Here is a 22,714-nt window from a genome sequence, read left to right on the forward strand (position 1 = left end):
CTGCAGCTGAACAGTCATTAGGAATTGTGTGGTGGTTTGTCTTCTCCAAGGGCATTCATTACTCACCTTCAGGTCCCGATGGACTACGCCCATCTGATGGCAGTGTAGCACAGCCTCCAGGATCTGCTGAATGCAATGACTGCATGCAAACACCAGGGGGCGTGTGTTAGTTCCAAGCTTACACTCACTGTCTGTATAGCCTCAGAGAGACTGGGTTAAAGTGCAAAACTAGCAGACAACTGGGGTTGTATTTAAACATCTTCAGTAATGTAAACATGCTCAAGTAGAGTGACTACTACCTCAGAACAGTCAGGATCTTGCCAGATGTGAGCCAAAATGTGGGTCCACTTGTTCTAGAAAAATCCATCTTAAAAATATTTAATTCAGGAGCTCATTTCCCGGTTATAAATCCTCACAGGAAATGAACTGGAACACAACTATAATTTTTATAGCTTTTGTACTCCACCTCCACCCCACACAAAAAAAGCTGTTTCTCTCTTCTCTCCCATTTTTCTAGTATCATTCCAAAGCTGTCACATTAGCAGTCAAGGCACCATTAAGGTTAAATTAGGATACGTAATGAATTTTTGATAAATCATTAACTTCGCATGCTTTAATTTAGCTGGCAATTATTATCTCTTGCCTGAGGGTTCATCAGACTCAAATGGAGCAATGCGTAACCAGTTGTTCTGCTACAGCAACCCATGGTCTCAGAACAGAAGTGGTGTTTAAATCTACAGGCGGACATACATCACAGGCCAAGTTTATCTCCAGGCAAATGCTGGTCACCTCAGGAAAGCCTGCCCCCAAACTGCCTCTGGTGGTTTACTCCTCGGAAACGTTAACAGGTTGTGTTCTCAATACTGTCCTTTCCTTTTTGCTATGATGTATATTTAGCCTGTAGATGAGCAAACTGAAAGAGCCATCATGCATTATCATTTCATCATTTAGTCATTTTAGGGAAAAGTTGGGAAAGGCAAGGGAACCATTTTAAATACCCACCCTCTGCCCTTTCCCCAGAAAAAAAAAACAAAAAAACTTCCTTTGATTCAGATTTATGGACTCCATATACTGACCTTCAGGTCCCTGTGAACTATGCCATTTAGGTGACAATGATTTACACTTTCTAGAATCTGCTGTATACAATGACTGCAAAGATACAAGGGCAGAATGGAAGGGAGAACATTTTAAAGGCACATAATCACATTGAATACAAAATAAAATGAAAGTTCGAACGAAACAAACAACAAACAAAAATTATATTTTTCAAATTTTTTTAGCTTTACACTGGAATTAAATAATGCTGAATAAAGCTAATTCTGGTTCTAACAAAAATGACATCCAACATAGAATTTGTGACATATTCAGACAAAACAATTTGAGCTGTGTGTTTTGCATTGCAACTCCATAAATTAAATCATTTGTATACAGAAGTCAATATTTCCATATTCAGGGAGAAAATTTTATAAATAATTCCCACAATGTTCTGGGAAAATTCTTCAGTGAAATAAAATTTATGGGTATTTCTCATACACATCTAAACTGTTTAAAATCTGAGGTCACAATTAAACATAGGTGTTGAAACAAGAGGGTAAACACAGATGAAGTGGCAGGTGAAACAAAGGTCAAAAAAAATGGAGGGAGACATTTACCATTTTGACTTAGAAATGGTGCTGCTTGTATAATATATTAATAGGAAAACTAATGCACGTCTCCAATAACAGGGAGAATTTAAAGTAAACCCATGGCATAAAACAAACTCCTCTTCAGTATAGTCATACTCTGGGGAAGGGCTAAGAACTTACAAAAAATAAATAAAATTTAAAATCCCCTGCAGCACTGGTGGTTGTTAGACACATTTTCATACACCCCAGTGAAGGAAAACTTATGCTTATTACTATGTTAAAATGCACAACTTATGCTATTGTTATTAAAGGCTCACTGATGTCAAATAGACTGCTAATTAAATTCTACGGTAGACGTCATCGATGGACACCTATAAGGTCCCATGAGCTGTCATATGACATACAGTAATGTAGAACATATCACACTGATGAATTCTGTACAAGTTCACTATGCGATTCAAATGCAGGTATATACAGACATTCATTCATTCTACATTCATTCATATAAGGATTAAGCAAATACTTTAATGAGGATATTTTCAATCATTTAATGTACAAAATAATACTACTCCAAAGTAAATTCTTGAATTAAAAAAAAGTAATCACCATCTGATTTATTACAACATGTCACAAAATTGATCAGAATTGTGATTTTCTAGCTCTAACTTGATTAAGTGTACCACTAAAACAGCTTCATATTGGTTGTTTTTGACTATACAGCTTATTGGAGTGTTGGTAATTATGTGTTAAATCATATGACTCTTTTTCCTTCTACAATAATGTTCACTTTATACTACTTTTTAGGAATACTTCACTCTCTCATCTCAAACCACTGGTATAAGTTATTGGGCTTAATGAATAACAGAAAATAAAGAAGTAAACATGAATTCATATTAAATAAACTTCACCATATGTTACCAGTGAGAATGAATTCAATTCTTAACTTCTTGAGGACTAGTACTAGTCAGATTTTTACAAATTATTTGCTCTCTACGCTTGTAGTTGAGAAGAGAATGCTTCTTCTCCTTGATTATGTGTGGGACCTATCCTAAAATGTATCCCAGAGTAAATTCCAATATTTAATATAAGCATGCATATGAAATGATCCAACCAACTGAGGCTCTATCCTGTTATCTGTAGGGCTGCTCAATAGTGAAAATGGTCTCTAGATTAATTTCAACCAATATTCTGAAACACAATAACAACCTGTTTAACATAACTTTGAAAAGCAAAATAAAGGAAATTCCCTAACTTTTTTTTATTACTTTGATTAAAAAGATTACTCTCTTGGAAAGTGGGCAAATAGCTACTTCCAAGGCTATTCTGAAGCCCTTTTCAGAGGCCTAATGTGAGGATCTGGCTTAAACTGAACAAGTGATGATTCACTCATTATAGCCTAAGTGACATGGAACTTTCTATTTGACTTTGGCAGGAAAAATTCCATTAAAAAATTAGAGTGTAGTCATGTGCAGAGAAGATTCACAAAATGTCATAAACAGTAGCATTAAACCAAAAAGATTAATTAGAAATTTAGAAGTGAGCCTGTGTATACATGTGCTACTTTGGAGGGATGGGGAACCTTCTATCAGCTGACTATCTGCTGAGGGCCAGGCTGCAGGAGGATTAGCAGCCTTTGGAAGCTCTGAAAGCATTAGCTAGAGAACCAGCAGGCACAGACCACCAGTAACAGAATATATATAAAACATCTCATTTATATTGCTAATAATGAGCCAGGGCCAGATTTTTCAAAATGAGTACCAACTGCAGAATATATGTAAGAAATGCCAAGGAAATTAACACCAAACAGTCTAAGTAATGTCTAAGCAAGTAGATTAATGTTACTTCACTCCAAAAACATTGCCTAGGAAGTCTCAAATTAGACAAAATGTTAGCCATTTCTAACTTCTGTAAAAAAATTTTGCCAATTAACAAGATTGGGAAATCCTCTTGAATCCTCTGAAGTACCTGAATAAATATTTTTCAAGTGAGAGTTCCAAGGACGTTAATGAAATTTCCAAAGCGTTAAACAGCTCATAATGCCTGAAGGAGACCACTGGGCCTTTTGGAGTCTGTTTCTTTTTATGGCCTCTGATTAGACATGGGCTGTTCATGGAACTTCTGTGATGAGGGAAATGCTTTATATCTGCTACGTCCAGTCGGTTGCCGCTAGCCACTCGTGCAATTAAGCACTTGAAATGGGGCTAGTGCAACTGAGGAAGTGAACTTTTTATTTTATTTAATTTTAATTAATTGAAATTGAAATTAAGAGTTATATGCATAAACAACAAGGTCCTACAATATATAGCACATGGAACTATATTCAATATCCTGTGATAAACCATAGCAGAAAAGAATAAGGAAAAGAATATATATATGTATAACTGAATCACTTTGGCTGTACAGCAGAAATTAACACAACATTGTAACATAGTATCACCTATATTTCAATAAAACAAATTAAAAAAAAAAGAGTCATATGTGACTAGTGGCTACCATACTGGGCAGCCTAGGATCTAGAGAGCTCATAACTTTGATAAAAAAGTATATTTCTTTATCAGAGAAAGTTAGGCTTTTTTAAAAAATAAAATATGTATTCTAACTATAGATACTAGATAAAAATAAAATTTAGGCCAGATTCACAGTTTTTTTTTTTCTTCAAAGAATCATCTTGGAAATCCTTAAGAGACAAATATCAGTTAAGAGGGACTCATCAAGAAAAGTCCAAGATGGTATTATGAAAGTCTCATAATCTTAAGCATCATAATATATTTGTAGAGAGATACACTGAACAAGTGTCATCTGAGTGCTCAGTCTTGTATCTTGCCCAGGGCAAGCCACTTACCTGGCGTCGGCTTCACTGTAATATTCTCTCGCCACTATGTCTTCAAACAGTTCACCTCCAGTAACTCTGTGAAGACAAACAAGATATTCACATTTAAAAAGAAGAAAAAACTAGGCATCAATAGATTTGCACCAGTGTTCATACAGAATATATATTTTCAGATTGTTTTAAAAATTATCAAAACATAAAGCATATTAAAACATTATAAGACTCCATAATGGTCAATTTATATTAATCTAAACAGTTCCATCTTTTCTGTTTGCCTTTGTATCACTAGATCCCGAGGATACAATTTTCTGTATACCATAAATATACTCAGACATATCTTATAGAAAATGGTTTCTATGAAACTCTTCAATTATCTAAATATTAACTGAGGTCTGACAAAGTGTGTGGAACCATTTAGGAACATTTTCTGAACAAAAAGAGAGGATAACACATATCATGGGTGTAGAGTGTGAGTTTGCAGGCTGTATTTCTCTGGAGGGGCTCGATTTTTAAACTGCAATGAACATGCCTTTATGGGCTAGAGGTGGCCTTCCAAAATACATACACTTTGGGGCTGAGTGCTTGATTTTCCTTGTAAAGCAATTTCCTTTATGTTCCATGTCTTTGCCGGTAAACTAAGACTCAGGTTTTGGCAGTGCCTGGGAGGCAGCAGTGATCCCTTGCCAGCTAGGAAGGAGCCATATCTGTTTGCCCTTTTTAATAAAGTGAAGACTTCCCCACAACTCAGCAACTAGATTTGGTTGCTCCAGGAAGTTCATTCAGACCGTGGACTTCGAGGTTCTCTAAGTAAGGAGATGTAACTATCTCTAGGATTCACTTCTTCTCCAGGTCCAATAGATTACTGCTTTGGGGCTAGAATTCCCTAACCAGTGATTCTCTGGCTTAGGATTTTCTTCTCCCTGCTTAAAAAATGACTTTTTAAATTTTAAAAAGTCATGTAATTTTGTAGTAAAATTTTAAAGTATGGAAATGTACCAAGTCCTCCCCTATCTCTTGATCCCAATTCCACTCCCAGGAATAAACTGATTTTAATTTTACGCCTGTCCTTTCAACTTTTTGTGTATCTTTTAACATTTATACTTTTCCCTTTGCAAACACACACAAAGAAACACTTTTCTCACTAAAGTGCGATTGTGCAATATACAAAAATTAGGCTAATTGTGTTTTTCATTTTACATTAAATCATGGGCACTGTTTCATGTCAGAAGCATTTTTTTCCCTATTGAAAATAAGTAGTGTGTATGCGTGTGTGCACGCACATCTTTGAGAGTATTATTAGAAGATAAATTCTTAGAAGTAAAATTACTGGATCAAAGAGTATCCACATTTAAAATTTTGTTGGGAAGACAAGGAAAATTACCTTCCAAAACGGTGGTACCTCCAACACTGTGAAAGTACCGACAGGCCCGCATCATTATTAATAATGGTTATTGTCAATAAACGAAAATGCCTACCTAATTGGAAAAAAGTTAGCTCATGTTAATACGAATTTGAGTATTAGTGAAATGAATCCTTTTCTTATGTATTTATCAGTCATTCCTTCCTCTGTTATGATCTGACTTGATTTTAAAAGAAACTTTCAGCTTTGGAGTTTAATCTCATAAGAGCTAACATTTGCTGAGCGCTTACCATGTGACACGCAGTGTGCTAAGCTTTATATTAACTGATAAATTCTCATAATTTAGGACGGTTTTACCACTAGCCCAGTTTATTGATGAGAAAATGGACGTAGAGAGAAGTTAAGTAACTTGCCCAACTTTACACAGCCTTGAGTGCCATACGGGGGCCATCCACTCCACAGCCCATACTTTCAATCACTACACAGTACAGCCTTTTCAATAATTACACTGTCCACTTTTCTAGAGATTTAGAAGGTATGAGTCATTTGGTCAAGCATCGAGTGAAGGTATAAAACTTGCTGTATGTACATTAGAGAGTGTGAGATAAAATTAATCTAAGATAGCTTTTGGTGGTTGTTCTTGTTTTTTACTTTAATAAGTTCTGAAATATCATCCAATGATAACATGTTCCAGGAATCACCAGTTATTATTACTCTCGTCTGTATTTTCCTCTCCTAAATGAAAAGATGTGATACTAAAAACTGTAAATTTGTCTGAAAGTTTACCCAACTTTCCCCCATCTCCATTGCATTCTGGATATTTGTAAGTCCTTTAATGTTGAAGTTACTATTTTCAATTCTATTACTTTTACATATAAAATGGACATCTAAAATGATTATTTAAAGCTTCATATGGGCTTGTTATGAAAACTGTGGTTATGTGTACATGTAATTTCATTTACTGGCACAGCTAAGTTTTTCTCCCAATTAGAATCTATGATATTAATGCAATCATACAGTGTGCCCTAGACAAATTATGATACAAAGTAATTAAATATTAGACAGAAAGAACCTCCAACAAATCTATTACTGTCTCTATAACGATGATAACAGTTTTGTGGGATTTCTTCCTTTGAATGTGACCAACGTAGATATGATATATATTCATATTTATCTTTGTCTCTGACCACAGGTACCAAGAAAATCTGTATATATTACAAACAATTTTGGATTGTTAAAGTGTTTAACAAATATTGATTAAAAAGCCCATTGTCACTAATAAAATTGCTACTGCATATATAGTAGCTTCTTAGATATATTATATACTCCATGAGAATTGTCAGATCCTAAATCACTAGGATCAGGACTTACTGATCTTTGTTACCTTAGCACTGAACCCAGCAACTAAGACATAACAGTTGTTCAATTAATGAGTACTGAAATAATGATTAAATGAATTAACCAAGTCAGAAAATCATGCTACCCATCTACTATAAGTTTAGAGATTATACATGTGCTTAAAAAGAAAAAGGAAAACACTAAAATTTAGCCATACGTGACGATAGGTTTTATTTCCTAAGGGGTTTGTATCTAAAGAAGAATACGGAAAAGTCAGGTGTAACGATTAAACAAATTTAAGGGGTATAGAGAGTTTTATGTAGAGTTGGAGATTATATAGTCAACTGTCTCTGACAGTACTCTTCCTCATTTTCTAGCATTCATTTTTCTCATTATTTAAAAATATCCTTGTGTAAATGAAGCCATTTTATCATTTTTGCTATATGTATGATAAATGTCTGAGAAGGAAAAAATGGAGTTCTAATACAACACACTGCCTTAAAGAGAAACTATTGAATTTTCTAACTTTAACACATTTCTATACTTACATGATTGTTTAATGGAGCACAAAATTAAGCAGCAGTTATTGCAGATTTTGGAAAATGTTTTGGTATGCTATGTGAAGTTTCATACAAAGTCACAAATTAAATCAGTCTCATGAATAAACCGTTAGATTAATTAATTAGAGATTTTGTGAATAAATTGGTGCCAGGGATCTGTATGATATGAGGCATATCAATTATACATTTGAAGCATTAATTATCATTTATGAACCTCTAGAACATTAGAGCTTACAGGAAAAAAATAACTCTAGAACTATGAAAAGATGAGACTCCATATATCAAAAAGATTTTTGTTGTTGCTGTTGTTATTTATGGGAATGCTGATTCATTTTGTGCTTTCCAGAAAGAATGAATTATTCATGCTCCTTGTATATATATTTGTGAATTATATCAGGAAGAGTTGAAAGCAGTTTCACCTTGAATAAAGCATTTATAAAATTTTGAGGATTACAGCTTTGACTATGACACTGAGCAGCTACTAGCATCCAAGATGTCAAAGATTGGACTTTGGAAGAGAAAATGGCGCCACATTAACTCAAGAACCAGCAATGATGTAGAGATTAGAGCATGCCCAAGGTGGTGGGGCAAAACCCATGAACCTCAGGCTGTAGCCACGCTGGAAAACAGGAACCCAGAGCAGGGCCCAGCTAACGCACAGTGAGGAGGCAATCTCTCCAAGGCAGGGCCAGAAGTGTCTCCTAGAAAAAGGAGTCATTCCCCCTGGAACTCCAAGTATAATGCTGAAGAACAAATCCAAAGAGCAGAGGCCACCGGACCTGAAATCCAAGGCTCTGAACAGAGACAGCAGAAGTCATGTTAGCAAAGAATCACCATAGTCAAACTTTTTGTTTGTTTGTCCAGAAACATTTCATATGCTGACTTGCATTTGGGTAACGGGTGTGTCCTCCAGTGACCTCCCGGGCAGAAGCTGTGAGCGTTGACGTGTTTGTCTGTGTTACCTGCATGGTGCCCCGCACACTGCCTTCCATACTGTTGAACGATAACAGCAAATATCCATTGGGAGCTCACCATGTGCCAAGCCGAAGTACTGTTCTAAGTCCCTACGGGTTGTAACACAACAACCTCATGAGGTAGATACTATTGCTATTATTTCTGTTTTATACACGAGCACACTGAATTAGTGGAGGTTAAGGACTTTTCCCAAGAACACACAGCACAAGAAAGAAAGGGTTTGTTTATTCCCATTGTGCTGCCCTAATTGTTTCCCCTTGGACACAAGCTGGAGAGCAGGAGAAGAGCAGGTCAAAGATCTCTGGAGAGCCCAAAGGATCATGTGAAAAGACTGGGAAGAACAGTGACATAAAGGCATTCCCACTTACATCCCGTTTAATTCTTGGATTAAAGTAAGACCAACTGCTGGTGAGGGCTGGTCAGAGTGAAGCTGATCATGGTTCATTAACAGGAGTGTTACTGGTCTTCCTGGCCAGACAATCCTTCACCACGTGGGATGGTCCCTTGAATAGGCAAGACTGTCAGCACCAGGCCCCACAATAGGTGCCAGCAGCACTACCTTGTCATTGTGTCAATCCCACTATTCCCAGTCACCCCAAGGTCCCCCTAGTGTCCCTGATGAGAACCACTGAGCTAAGGGAACAGTCTATGGAGATACAATTGAAAAGTCAGGCCTTCTTAGCACCATCTTCTAACATATACAGTCAACCAAGCCAACCTCTGGGCAGACATCTATGATGGAACATTGTATCTTCAGTACTTTACAGCATGTCTGGCAGAAAGAAGGAGCTTAATAAATCTTTACTGAGTAAATAAATTATCAAATAATTAATGGATGAATGAAACCAGTCCACAATTTTATGGTTTAACCCATATTTAAGCTAGAAACTGAGGGTAAAGAGGCCCAACTACCTTTCATATTATTTATCTACCAATCTCTAGACAAATCCTGCTGACTTTATCTCCAAAATACATCTTGAATCAGGACTTCTTTCCATCTCCACTCTAATGTCACCAGTCCAAGTCATCACTGTCTGTCACCTGCACTACTGCAATGGCCTCCTAATTGGCACCATCTCCTCTCTTGCCCCTCTGCCATCAATTCTCCAGACAGTAGCTTTAAGTGTACACTGAATCCTGTCTCATGGCTACATGAAGCTCTTAAATATCTGTGCACTGCTTTTCCAGGCAAAATCCTTACATGACCTGCATGTCTCCTGACGCTCCTTGCTGCCCCTCTCCATCCTGCTCCAACCACAGCAGCCTTTCTCCAGTTCCTCAAGTGCACCAAGCCCCTTCGCATCCCTGGGCCTTTTCAAGTGCTTGTCTCTCTTCCAGAACATTCCCAGCGTCTCTACCTTTACTATTTGGTGAGTAAATCCCTCCTATCCTTCAAAACGTGGCTTAAGTTTTCTATCCTCAGACCCCCTACTGGTCTAAGTTATCTTACCCCCTTAGAACCCTGTATTATTCTCCATAAAACTTATCACCATTAGAATCACATATTTCTTTGTGTACACATTTGTTTAATGTTTGTCTTTCTACCTGTATGGTTGCTCTGGGAAGGTAAAATCTGTTCCTGCTTCTTCACTATAAAATATCAAGTGCTGACACATAGTGCCTGTGACAAGCTCATTAAATGCTCATTAAGTGAATGATCCCAGGGTTTTATATTTCACAGAGAGCAGACGTGTGGGAGGATCACATATCAACGCCATAATGTTGATGCTCCTGACATCATATCACTTACCATTATATTTTATAAGAAAGCAGGGATCTCTCAGGCAGTTTTCCCCTGGAAATCATATATTTCAGTTTTAGATCTTATAGTATCTTTCCCATAAGACAGAGTTTGTCTGTGAACTAATCATGTCTGATCACAAGCGCAGGAAGTATTTGTTGAATTCATTATAAAGGCACATACTTGGATTAGAGATTGAGAAGGGAAGAAAAACATGGTGTTCTGAGGGCAGACAGCAGAAGCAAGAAGAACTACAATCCTGCAGCCTGTGGAACAAAAACCACATTCATAGAAAGACAGACAAGATGCAAAGGCAGAGGGCTATGTACCAGATGAAGGAACAAGATAAAACCCCAGAAAAACAACTAAATGAAGTGGAGATAGGCAACCTTCCAGAAAAAGAATTCAAACTAATGATAGTGATGATGATCCAGGACCTCGGAAAAAGAATGGAGGCAAAGATCGAGAAGATGCAAGAAATGTTTAACAAAGACCCAGAAGAATTAAAGAACAAACAAACAGAGATGAACAATACAATAACTGAAATGAAAACTACACTAGAAGGAATCAGTAGCACAATAACTGAGGCAGAAGAACGGATAAGTGACCTGGAAGACAGAATGGTGGAATTCACTGCTGTGGAACAGAATAAAGAAAAAAGAATGAAAAGAAATGAAGACAGCCTAAGAGACCTCTGGGACAACATTAAACGCAACAACATTCACATTATAGGGGTCCCAGAAGGAGAAGAGAGAGAGAAAGGACCGAGAAAATATTTGAAGAGATTAGAGTCAAAAAATTCCCCAACATGGGAAAGGAAATAGCCACCCAAGCCCAGGAAGTGAAGAGAGCCCCAGGCAGGATAAACCCAAGGAGAAACACGCCGAGATATATAGTAATCAAATTGACAAAAATTAAAGACAAAGAAAAATTATTGAAAGCAACAAGGGAAAAATGACAAATAACATACAAGGGAACTCCCATAAGGTTAACAGCTGATTTCTCAGCAGAAACTCTACAAGCCAGAAGGGAGTGGCATAATATATTTAAAGTGATGAAAGGGAAGAACTTACAGCCAAGATTACTCTATGAGTAATGAGATCTGGCAAGGATCTCATTCAGATCTGACAGAGAAATCAAAAGCGTTACAGACAAGCGAAAGCTAAGAGAATTCAGCACCACCAAACCAGCTCTACAACAAATGCTAAAGGAACTTCTCTAAGTGGGAAACACAAGAGAAGAAAAGGACCTACAAAAACAAACCCATAACAATTAAGAAAATGGTAACAGGAACATACATATCAATAATTACCTTAAATGTGAATGGGTTAAATGCTCCAACCAAAAGACACAGGCTTGCTGAATGGATACAAAAACAGGACGCATATATATGCTGTCTACAGGAGACCCACTTCAGACCTAGGGACACATACAGACTGAAAGTGAGGGGATGGAAAAAGATACTCCATGCAAATGGAAATCAAAAGAAAGCTGGAGTAGCAATACTCATATCAGATAAAATAGACTTTAAAATAAAGAATGTTACAGGAGACAAGGAAGGACACTACATAATGATCAAGGGATCAGTCCAAGAAGAAGATATAACAATTATAAATATATATGCACCAACATAGGAGCACCACAATACATAAAGCAACTGCTAACAGCTATAAAAGAGGAAATCAACAGTAACACAATAATAGCAGGGGACTTTTAACACCTCACTTACACCAATGGACAGATCATCCAAACAGAAAATTAATAAGGAATAACAAGCTTTAAATGACACAATAGACCAGATAGATTTAATTGATATTTATAGGACATTCCATCCAAAAACAGCAGATTACACTTTCTTCTCAAGTACACACGGAACATTCTCCAGGATAGATCACATCTTGGGTCATAAATCAAGCCTCAGTAAATTTAAGAAAATTGAAATCATATTAAGCATCTTTTCTGACCACAACGCTCTGAGATTAGAAATCAGTTACAGGGAAAAAAATGTAAAAACACAAACACATGGAGGTTAAACAATACGTTACTAAATAACCAAGAGATCACTGAAGAAATCAAAGAGGAAATCAAAAAACACCTAGAGACAAATGACAAGGAAAACACGACGATCCAAAACCTATGGGATGCAGCAAAAGCAGTTCTAAGAGGGAAGTTTATCGCAATAGAAGCCTACCTCAAGAAACAGGAAAAATCTCAAAATAAACAATCTAACCTTACACCTAAAGGAACTAGAGAAACAAGAACAAACAAAACCCGAAGTTAGCAGAAGGAAAGAAATCATAAAGATCAGAGCACAAATAAATGAAATAGAAACAAAGAAAACAATAGCAAAGATCAATAAAACTAAAAGCTGGTTCTTTGAGAAGATAAACAAAATTGATAAACCATTAGCCAGACTCATCAAGAAAAAGAGGGAGCAGACTCAAATCAATAAAATTAGAAATGAAAAAGGAGAAGTTACAACAGACACCGCAGAAATACAAAGCATCCTAAGAGACTACTACAAGCAACTCTATGCCAATAAAATGGACAATCTGGAAGAAATGGACAAATTCTTAGAAAGGTATAACCTTCCAAGACTGAACCAGAAAGAATTAGAAAATATAAACAGACCAATCACAAGTGATGAAATTGAAACTATGATTAAAAATCTTCCAACAAACAACAGTCCAGGACCACATGGCTTCACAGGTGAATTCTATCAAACATTTAGAGAAGAGCTAACACCCATCCTTCTCAAACTCTTCCAAAAAATTGCAGAGGAAGGAACACTCCCAAACTCATTCTATGAGGCCACCATCACCCTGGTTTTGGTGTTCACCAAAAGCAAAGATACTACAAAAAAAGAAAATTACAGACCAATGTCACTGATGAATATAGATGCAAAAATCCTCAACTAAATACTAGCAAACAGAATCCAACAATACATTGAAAGGATCATACACCATGATCAAGTGGGATTTATCCCAGGGATGCAAGGATTCTTCAATATACGCAAATCAATCAATGTGATACATCATATTAACAAACTGAAGAATAAAAACCATATGACCATCTCAATAGATGCAGAAAAAGCTTTTGACAAAATTCAACACCCATTTATGATAAAAACTCTCCAGAATGTGGGCAACTCGCCACTAGTATTAAACATAGTTTTGGAAGTCCTAGCCACGGCAATCAGAGAAGAAAAAGGAATAAAAGGAATCCAAATCGGAAAAGAAGAAGTAAAACTGTCACTGCTTGCAGATGACATGATACTATACATAGAGAATCCTAAAAATGCCACCAGAAAACTACTAGAGCTAATCAATGAATTTGGTAAAGTTGCAGGACACAAAATTAATGCACAGAAATCTCTTGCATTCCTATACACTAACGATGAAAAATCTGAAAAAGAAATTAAGGAAACACTCCCATTTACCACTGCAACAAACAGAATAAAGCACCTAGGAATAAACCTACCTAGGGAGACAAAAGACTTGTATGTGGAAAACTATAAGACAGTGATGAAAGAAATTAAAGATTATACCAACAGATGGAGAGATATACCATGTTCTTGGATTGGAAGAATCAATATTGTGAAAATGACTATACTACCCAAAGCAATCTACAGATTGAATGCAATTCCTATCGAATTACCAAAGGCATTTTTTACAGAACTAGAACAAAAAATCTTAAAATTTATATGGAGACACAAAAGTCCCCAAATAGCCAAAGCAGTCTTCAGGGAAAAAAACGGAGCTAGAGGAATCAGACTCCCTGACTTCAGACTATACTACAAAGCTACATTAATCAAGACAATATGGTACTGGCACAAAAACAGAAATACAGATTAATGGAACAAGATAGAAAGCCCAGAGATAAACCCATGCACCTATGGTCAACTAATCTATGACAAAGGAGGCAAGGATATACAATGGAGAAAAGACAGTCTCTTCAATAAGTGGTGCTGGGAAAACTGGACAGCTACATGTAAAAGAATGAAATTAGAACACTCCCTAACACCATACACAAACATAAACTCAAAATGGATTAAAGACCTAAATGTAAGGCCAGACACTATCAAACTGTTAGAGGAAAACATAGGCAGAACACTGTATGACATAAATCAAAGCAAGGTCCTTTTTGACCCACCACCTAGAGAAATGGAAATAAAAACAAAAATAAACAAATGGGACCTAATGAAACTTAAAAGCTTTTGCAAAGCAAAGGAAACTACAAACAAAATGAAAAGACACCCCTCAGAATGGGAGAAAATATTTGCAAATGAATCAACAGACAAAGGAGTAATCTCCAAAATATATAAACAGCTCATGCAGCTCAATATTAAAAAAACAAACAACCCAATCAAAAAAATGGGCAAAAGACCTAGATAGACATTTCTCCAAAGAAGACATACAGATGGCCAAGAAGCACATGAAAAGCTGCTCAACATCACTAATTATTAGAGAAATGCAAATCAAAACTATGATATCACATCACACCCGTTAGAATGGGCATCATCAGAAAATCTACAAACAACAAATGCTGGAGAGGGTGTGGAGAAAAGGGAACCCTCTTGCACTGTTGGTGGGAATGTAAATTGATACAGCCACTATGGAGAACAGTATGGAGCTTCCTTAAAAAACTAAAAATAGAATTACCATATGACCCAGCAATCCCACTACTGGGCATATACCAGAGAAAACCATAATTCAAAAAGACACGTGCACCCCAATGTTCACTGCAGCACTATTTACAATAGCTAGGTCATGGAAGCAACCTAAATGCCCATCGACAGACGAATCGATAAAGAAGATGTGGTACATATACACAATGGAATATTACTCAGCCATAAAAAGGAACGAAATTGGGTCATTTGTAGAGATGTGGATGGATCTAGACAGTGTCATACAGAATGAAGTAAGTCAGAAAGAGAAAAACAAATATTGTATATTAACGCATATATGTGGAACCTAGAAAAATGGTACAGATGAACCGGTTTGCAGGGCAGAAATAGAGACACAGATGTAGAGAACAAACGTATGGACACCAAGGGGGGAAAGTTGCAGGGGGCGGGGGATGAATTGGGCGATTGGGATTGACATATATACACCGATGTGTATAAAATGGATGACTAATAAGAACCTGCTGTATAAAAAAATAAATAAAATTCAAAAACAAAACATGGTGGTTTATGATTCTAGGGAGACAACTTGCTATGTTTATATTCCATTTTTTGAAGGACTGAACCCATATACTTTTTTTTTTTTTTTACTATAATTGAGTACAGAGATCAAGAAAATCTATATGTTCAACTTCTGTTTGACATTATGCCCCTCTCATATGTTCAAAAACGTTCAAAGTTCTTGGTGAATGATGAGTTTTAAGTTGAGTCAAGCGGTGCAACCACGACATGAGCAGAATGAGATTTGTCAGCCAGTTCTGATAAAGTGGCAATGGTGGGCATGGAGGCGGCTGATGCAAACTTGGGATGGACGGATTCAAAACACAATTCTGGTTCATTGTTAATGCCATTGTTAGTATCTTTTTTTAGCTAAGATCAACTTATTATGTTGGTTATTTTCTAGCTGAATACCCAGTATTTGATAACACCTCTGAAGTAGTAGATTATCTGAGGTTGACCAGAAATGGTTTTCTGAATGGACGCCAAATTGTATGATGGAAATCAAAAAAGGCTGAGAGGTGCTTTAATAGAAGGTCCAAAGAGTTTCTTATTGATTCTGATGTAGATAGATTTGTTGAGTCATACTAGGAATTACAGTAGAGATAATAAAACTGAGACAGGCCATTGGAACTGTTCCATTCAAAACCTGAGTCAGGCCAGGAGGAAAGGCAGCACACTGGGGGAGGCTCAGTGTGGGATATTGAAGCAGGACAGGGTATTCATGGGCACTGTCCAACCTGTAGTATTAAGCAGAGTGGGGGAGTGGAGTGGGGTGGCAGGGTCTGAAATCCTTCAAAGGAGCACTTACTTTACTCCTGCTTTTCTGTGTAATCAATCTTTCCCTTCAATATCATTCTGGATTTCTGTATCCTCCGTCAATTCTAAAACTCATGCCAACTCTGCTTTTTAATCCCCTCCTCATTCCATCTTTCGCAAATGTAGATGAAAAATTTGAACCACTATCAGAAGTTCATATTCTTAAAGTTGTTTTTCCTCTTCGACGACCAAGGAAAAGCATGAATGAAAACAGTGTTGCTAACCACAATTAAGGGCACATGGAATAAAACAAATGCAGAAATGAGATAGGTTATTTTTGTTCTGTTAACATCACAGACCTCCTCAAGTGAGCAAGTCGGTCATTAAGCTTATTATATTTGTATGTATGTGTGTGTGTGTGTGTGTGTGTGTGTGTGTGTGTGTGTGTGTGTGGTTTAACAAGATGCCTTAATCTAAGATTGCTTACATGCTCAGGCAATGTTTTGCAAAGATGTACATTTCAAAATGAATGCTTCCTGAAGGCAAGGAATAGACCACGATTCTATGCATTAAAAAAAAAAAGTTTGATGCAAATTAAAATCATAGTGAGATACCAACTCACACGCATTCAGATGGTTACTATAAGAAAAACCAGAAAATAACAAGTGTTGGTGAGGACGTAGAGAAACTGGAACACTTGTGCACTATTGGTGGAAATGTAAAATGGTACAGCTGCTGTGGAAAACAGTATGACAATTCCAAAAATTTTTTTTTAAACAGAATTAGCATATGATCCAGCAATTCTACTTCTGGGTATATACCCCAAAGAATTAAAAGTAGTTTCTTGAAAAGATATCTGCACTCCCATGTTCATAGCAGCATCATTCACAATAGTTAAATCACGGATGCAACTCAAGTGTTCATTGGCTGATCAGTGGATAAGCAAAATATGGTATATGCAGACAATGAAATACTGCTCAGTCCTAAAAAGGAAGTAAATTCTGACATATGCTACAACATGGATGAACCCTGAGGACATTATGCTAAGTGAAATAAGCCAGTATGATTTCACTTACATGGGGTACTTAGAGTAGTCAAAATCAGAGACAGAAAGTAGAATGGTGGTTGCCAGGGACTGAAGAGAGGGAAGAACGGGGAGTTATTGTTTAGTGGATGTAGAGTTTCAGTTCTACAAGATGAAAAGAGTTCTACAGATGGAAGGTGATGATGGTTGCCCAATAATGTGAATGTGCTTAATGCCACTTAACTGGACACTTAAAAATGGTTAAGCAATTTTTATGTTATGTATATTTTACAATAAAAATTTTTTTAATCAAAACAATATTTGATGATGATAATAATGATGATGGCAATGAAAAAGAGTATAATCTAATGCAGACTAAATAAGTATTGCTACTTCCTATTCCTCTGTGGGTCCCACAGGGATTTAGGAAATTATCCATACCATAAACTTGAACGTTAATAAACAGTTCTACATCATCCAGTTGTTAAAACAATTTGTTCCACTGTTACTTTTCACTTCTAGGCAGCATGGTCAAATTGGTAATGAAGTAGATTCAACATAATATCAACTGGTTTGTTATTAGCCAATTGTGTGAGGTCAGGTCAGGCGAAAATTTTTTTCCGTGCTGTATTTTGTCTATTCATAAAATGCAAAGAGAAAAGACAGCATTTCTCCGTATTCAGAGCCACCAGATAAGGGTTGTGCAATTTGTGCTGTATACAAAGGCACAAGCCAAGGAGGCAAGGGAGGGCTGTAATCCAGCCTTATTCCACTCTCTAAGCAAAGTGCCCATACCAGGAGCTTTTCCTAATGGCACAGAAACACCAATAGGCTAACAGTGGCTCTGTCCATATCTGACCAAGTTCCATGAGTAATTCAGCTCACATTATCCCCAACTCACCAAGATATGACTACCATGACCCCAGAACCCCTTTGGAATACCCAAGGACACTCAGTAAGGCAGACAAAGTGTTCTCATCCTGGGCATATCAAATTTGAAAGTAAATGCTCTTTCTGTAGTGTCTGTGAGGTGTGAGCCATTTATAAAATTCTTTATAAGTCCTAATGGAAATCTTAAAATTGAAATTTAAGGCTATGCCAGCTGTGTTTGGAGATCAGCAGAACTGTTTGCCTCTCTCATGTCTTATCACAGAACATACCTTCTTTTGACTTGGGGTTAGCCTGTTAAGGGGCACATTATCTCCTTGGCAATTGATGACTTGCAATCACACAGCTTTGCACCAGTCCTACTCTTAGCTCACCAAAAATCCAGCGTGGCACATGCACATATTTTCTAAGGATGGATGAGTTGATAAAATAATACGCTCGGCTCTCCAGAAGAAGACACACAACAGACAACACAGTGCCTACGCCTATATAAAAAGAAAAAAAATGAGAAAACTGATAATCCATCCAGGTAGACTGTGGTGTATGCCCTGTTGAGGCATCAGGCTCCCCTGCCAAGCATGGGCTTCTGTCCCTTAGAATTCCAGTCCCTGGAGCTGAAGCTGGGCCCACACCCAAATGTGCAAGACACTCTTGGAGGTGAGGGATCTGGCTGAAGAGAGTTGGTTACAACCTGGACCCACAGTTTGGCAACAATAATCTTCAGCTGAAGATGTGACACCAAAGGAGAAATCTCTCTCAATGCACAGGTAATTTGCAATGTAATTAAATCATACAGAGAAAAATTCCATTCTTATAATTACTATCTAATTTTCTGCTTCATCTACCCAAGTTAACAGCATATCTTTTCACATTTTAAAAAGAAGTTAATTTATATATTTATAGCAAGTTTTTAAAAAATAGTGAAGTCACTGATCTTTATTTGATGACCTCAATATTGTTAGTAATTTCCTATAAATTGTATATATTGTATTTGTTTTGCATATATCATATATACATATAACATCTCACTTATAAAAAAACAGATTCTCATTTTAAGAAGTGAAGGAAAAATTTCTAACATATATCATACATCTCAACAAGATACCTGATACCCCATACTCTAATGTGCATAAAAAAATAAAAGCCAAAAACAGGAAAAAAGCACTCACCATTTATAGATTTACATATACTACAGATATTCTAAAGAATCACAAGAGACTATTATAAAATATGTTTTTAAAAGAGTGGAAAAGTCCACCTCATTGGAAACAATTTGAGTCCTGTGAAGAAATCTATTAACTGCACAATTGAAATTCAGTAAATCTATCAGAAGTTCTACTATATAAAAGATAAACTAAAATCTTGATACTTGTGCTATCTCTTAGTCATTTATGAGACTAAGTTTCAAGCAATGCAATGTGGACGTGACTATTCTAAATTTACCTTCATATTGAAATCATTGTCATTTAAAAAATCTCTTGTATTACCACAATTTTTGCTCATATTTTGTTATTTATCATGCCTGGATAATCAGAGGAAAATAATCACTTTTTAAAAAATATCTGCCATTAGCCCTCTGATCAATGTTACTAAGTGATCATCATCACCTTATAAACTACATATCATTAATTTTTTTACATATACTGAACCACTCTAGGACTCCTGCTGATGTTCTGCTGAATTTTCCTGTGAATTGCTGTTTTCATTGTTAATGCCAGGGCAACTGCCTTTGACTAAAAATATCACTGTAGCTAAGTTTTATTTCATAAGTTAATTGGGCTGAAACAGTTTGCGTATCTCAGTAATTCATCTAAAAGTTGGCTTTAAGCACCAGAAGAATGAGTCTGAATTTAGTCACAAAATGTTTGGATCATCTTATGAAAGCAGCAAAGCCACTGTAAATGATGGGTGAATTTATACTCCCAAACTAAGATTCTAACATATTTCTGACCAACATTATTCCAGAAAGAATACTGGAATAGAGGTGACAGATGAGTGAACCTAGTGATTCAATGATACATCCCTATAAGACAATACTCTGAAACATTGGGGTTTTCCAAGATGACAGGTATGAGTTTTGACTCTTCAGGAGCCCAACAGACTCTCTGCTGCAGAGGACATATTGTTCTTGGGGATCCCTGTAGGTGTGTAGATGTTTACAAAGGAAGTACTCAAGCTTATGTGGCTGCAAGCTATTAAATGGTGCTTGTTGGGACTTCCCTGGTGGCCCAGTGGTAAAGAACCCGCCTTCCAATGCAGGGGACACGGGTTCGATCCCTGGTCGGGGAATTAAGATCCCACATGCCACAGGGCAACTAAGCCCAGGCACCACAACTACTGAGCTCCCATGCTGCAAACTACAGAGTCCACGTGCCCTGGAGTCGTCGCGCTGCAACAAAGAGCTGGCGTGCCGCAACAAAAAAAAAAAGATCCCACATGCCTCAACTGAGACCTGTTGCAACCAAAAAAAAGAAAGAAAATAAATAAATAAAGTAAATTTTTTTTTAAAATGGTGCTTGTTGTTTTGTGAATTCAGGGAATAACAGGAATTTCCCCACTAAGTTCTCCAGTTAGAGACACATTTGTTCTCACATTTTCTTCCTGATAATACAAATAACCATGAGGAGTTAAGCTTGTCACTTATACATCAGTATTTTTTACATACTAATTCTACAAATATTACCGAACTATATCCCTAATATGTACGAGGCTTGCCCGTACTAACAGATAGGGATATAAAGAATCAAGTTGTAAGTTCTATCATCAAGCATTTGGTCTATTGGAAAAAGCAGAAAATTAAATCTAAAGGTATCTTTCTGTGGAACATGCTTTAAAGCATAGGTCTGTTTTTATTTTTTTTTTTTATTTTTATTTTTTTTTAATAGTAATCTTTTTTAATTTATTTATTTATTTATTTTTATTTTTGGCCGTGTTGGGTCTTCGTTTCTGTGCGAGGGCTTTCTCTAGTTGTGGCAAGTGGGGGCCACTCTTCATTGCAGTGCGCGGGCCTCTCACTATTGCGGCCTCTCTTGTTGCCGAGCACAGGCTCCAGATGCGCAGGCTCAGTAGCTGTGGCTCACGGGCCCCGTTGCTCCGCGGCATGTGGGATCTTCCCAGACCAGGGCTTGAACCCGTGTCCCCTGCATTAGCAGTCAGATTCTCAACCACTGCGCCACCAGGGAAGCCCCATAGGTCTGTTTTTAAATCCTTAAGACCTGGTAAATCCTAGTAACTAGAAAATCTTCTCATTTACATAGGAAGTATGTGCACCTGTAAGTAAAAAAGTTCCACCCAATACTCAACTTTTTGGTATGATAAAAGGAAGAAAAATTAACATGAATGTGGACAATGTAAGAGCTCACTGATAAGTAAGCAGTAAGTATCATCCACCCTGGAGCATTATACCAATGGATGCCCAATGTCAGTAAGGCTGGGGGATCCTCTCATAGCATGTCACCTATTGCAGTTTATGAGAAATTCCTGCTACTTTCTCCATTTTCACAGAGGGCTTTAGACAACTGCTTTATGAACTCAAAAAGTTACACTCTGTACACAGGATAAGCAAAAAGAGAGGAGGGAGTAATCAATTCACAGAGGATAAAAGAGAGGAGAGAATTATAAATTCTTTCTGGGAGTCAGAGAAACCTTGAAGACTGATGTGCTGTTGGAGAAAGAATTTACATAAATGAGAAAGAGTTGGCCAGGAAGAAACGTGGGACAGGAATGCCCAGGCAGAAATGGGAGTTTAGTTGGAGAAAGATGGAGAGAGAAAGGGATCAAAAGGATTGGAAATAGGAATCTCAATCTCTTCTTATTTGGTCCCAATATTGTTTCCTTCCATTGTTCACAATAAATACCCAGGATATACCTATTACTAAAGGGACTTAACAGAAGCTATATTCTCCCAAATGCCACAAACATTCTTTTTGGTATGCTCTAGAGATCATGCTTTCATACTGGAAACTGGTAGTAAGTTAATTTCTAGTATCACAACATTTTCCCAAATATCTGAATAAAGACTCATCAAACTAGAATCAATCTAGTTTTTGTTTTTGTTTTTTTTTTTTTAAAGATAATGCTGGATTAATTTTCACACAGGGTTACAGAAATAATGCTTCTGGAAGGGGTATCTAGGGCAGTAATCTCATTTTTTAAAATATACCAAAAATTAGTCCTGGTTTTATTCCCAATGTTTTGATTTAGTCAATAGCAAATAAGTAACTTGTTGCTAGGTTTAGCACTCATCCTCACAAATTCTTCATGTTTCAGCTTGAGTACTCACTCTATTGCCAATATACTACACTTATTACCGGACAACAGATTTCTTATTCTTTACTTTGTATTTTTACAAATATTACTGGAATATTACTGAATGATTTATTGCACACGTGTATGCACACACTTGCACACACACCCACTTACTTCATAAGTG

At 36.8% G+C, this 22,714-nt stretch overlaps 1 protein-coding gene across 18 annotated transcripts in view; it reads right to left on the bottom strand.

The window, feature by feature from the left end:
- Nucleotides 1–22,714, bottom strand: part of CAMK2D (calcium/calmodulin dependent protein kinase II delta) — a 284,880-nt gene that overhangs the window by 80,260 nt on the left and 181,906 nt on the right. For all 18 annotated transcript variants that reach the window (XM_059923487.1, XM_059923503.1, XM_059923490.1 and 15 more), the window contains exons 5-6: nt 4,468–4,533; nt 1,077–1,149 (exon numbers count right to left, since the gene is read on the bottom strand). In XM_059923487.1, coding sequence (XP_059779470.1) covers nt 1,077–1,149; nt 4,468–4,533 — 139 coding nt within the window. The remainder of the gene's footprint in view (nt 1–1,076; nt 1,150–4,467; nt 4,534–22,714) is intronic.

The sequence above is a fragment of the Balaenoptera ricei genome, chromosome 5 (assembly GCF_028023285.1).
Source record: "Balaenoptera ricei isolate mBalRic1 chromosome 5, mBalRic1.hap2, whole genome shotgun sequence".
Taxonomy (NCBI): Eukaryota; Metazoa; Chordata; class Mammalia; order Artiodactyla; family Balaenopteridae; genus Balaenoptera; species Balaenoptera ricei.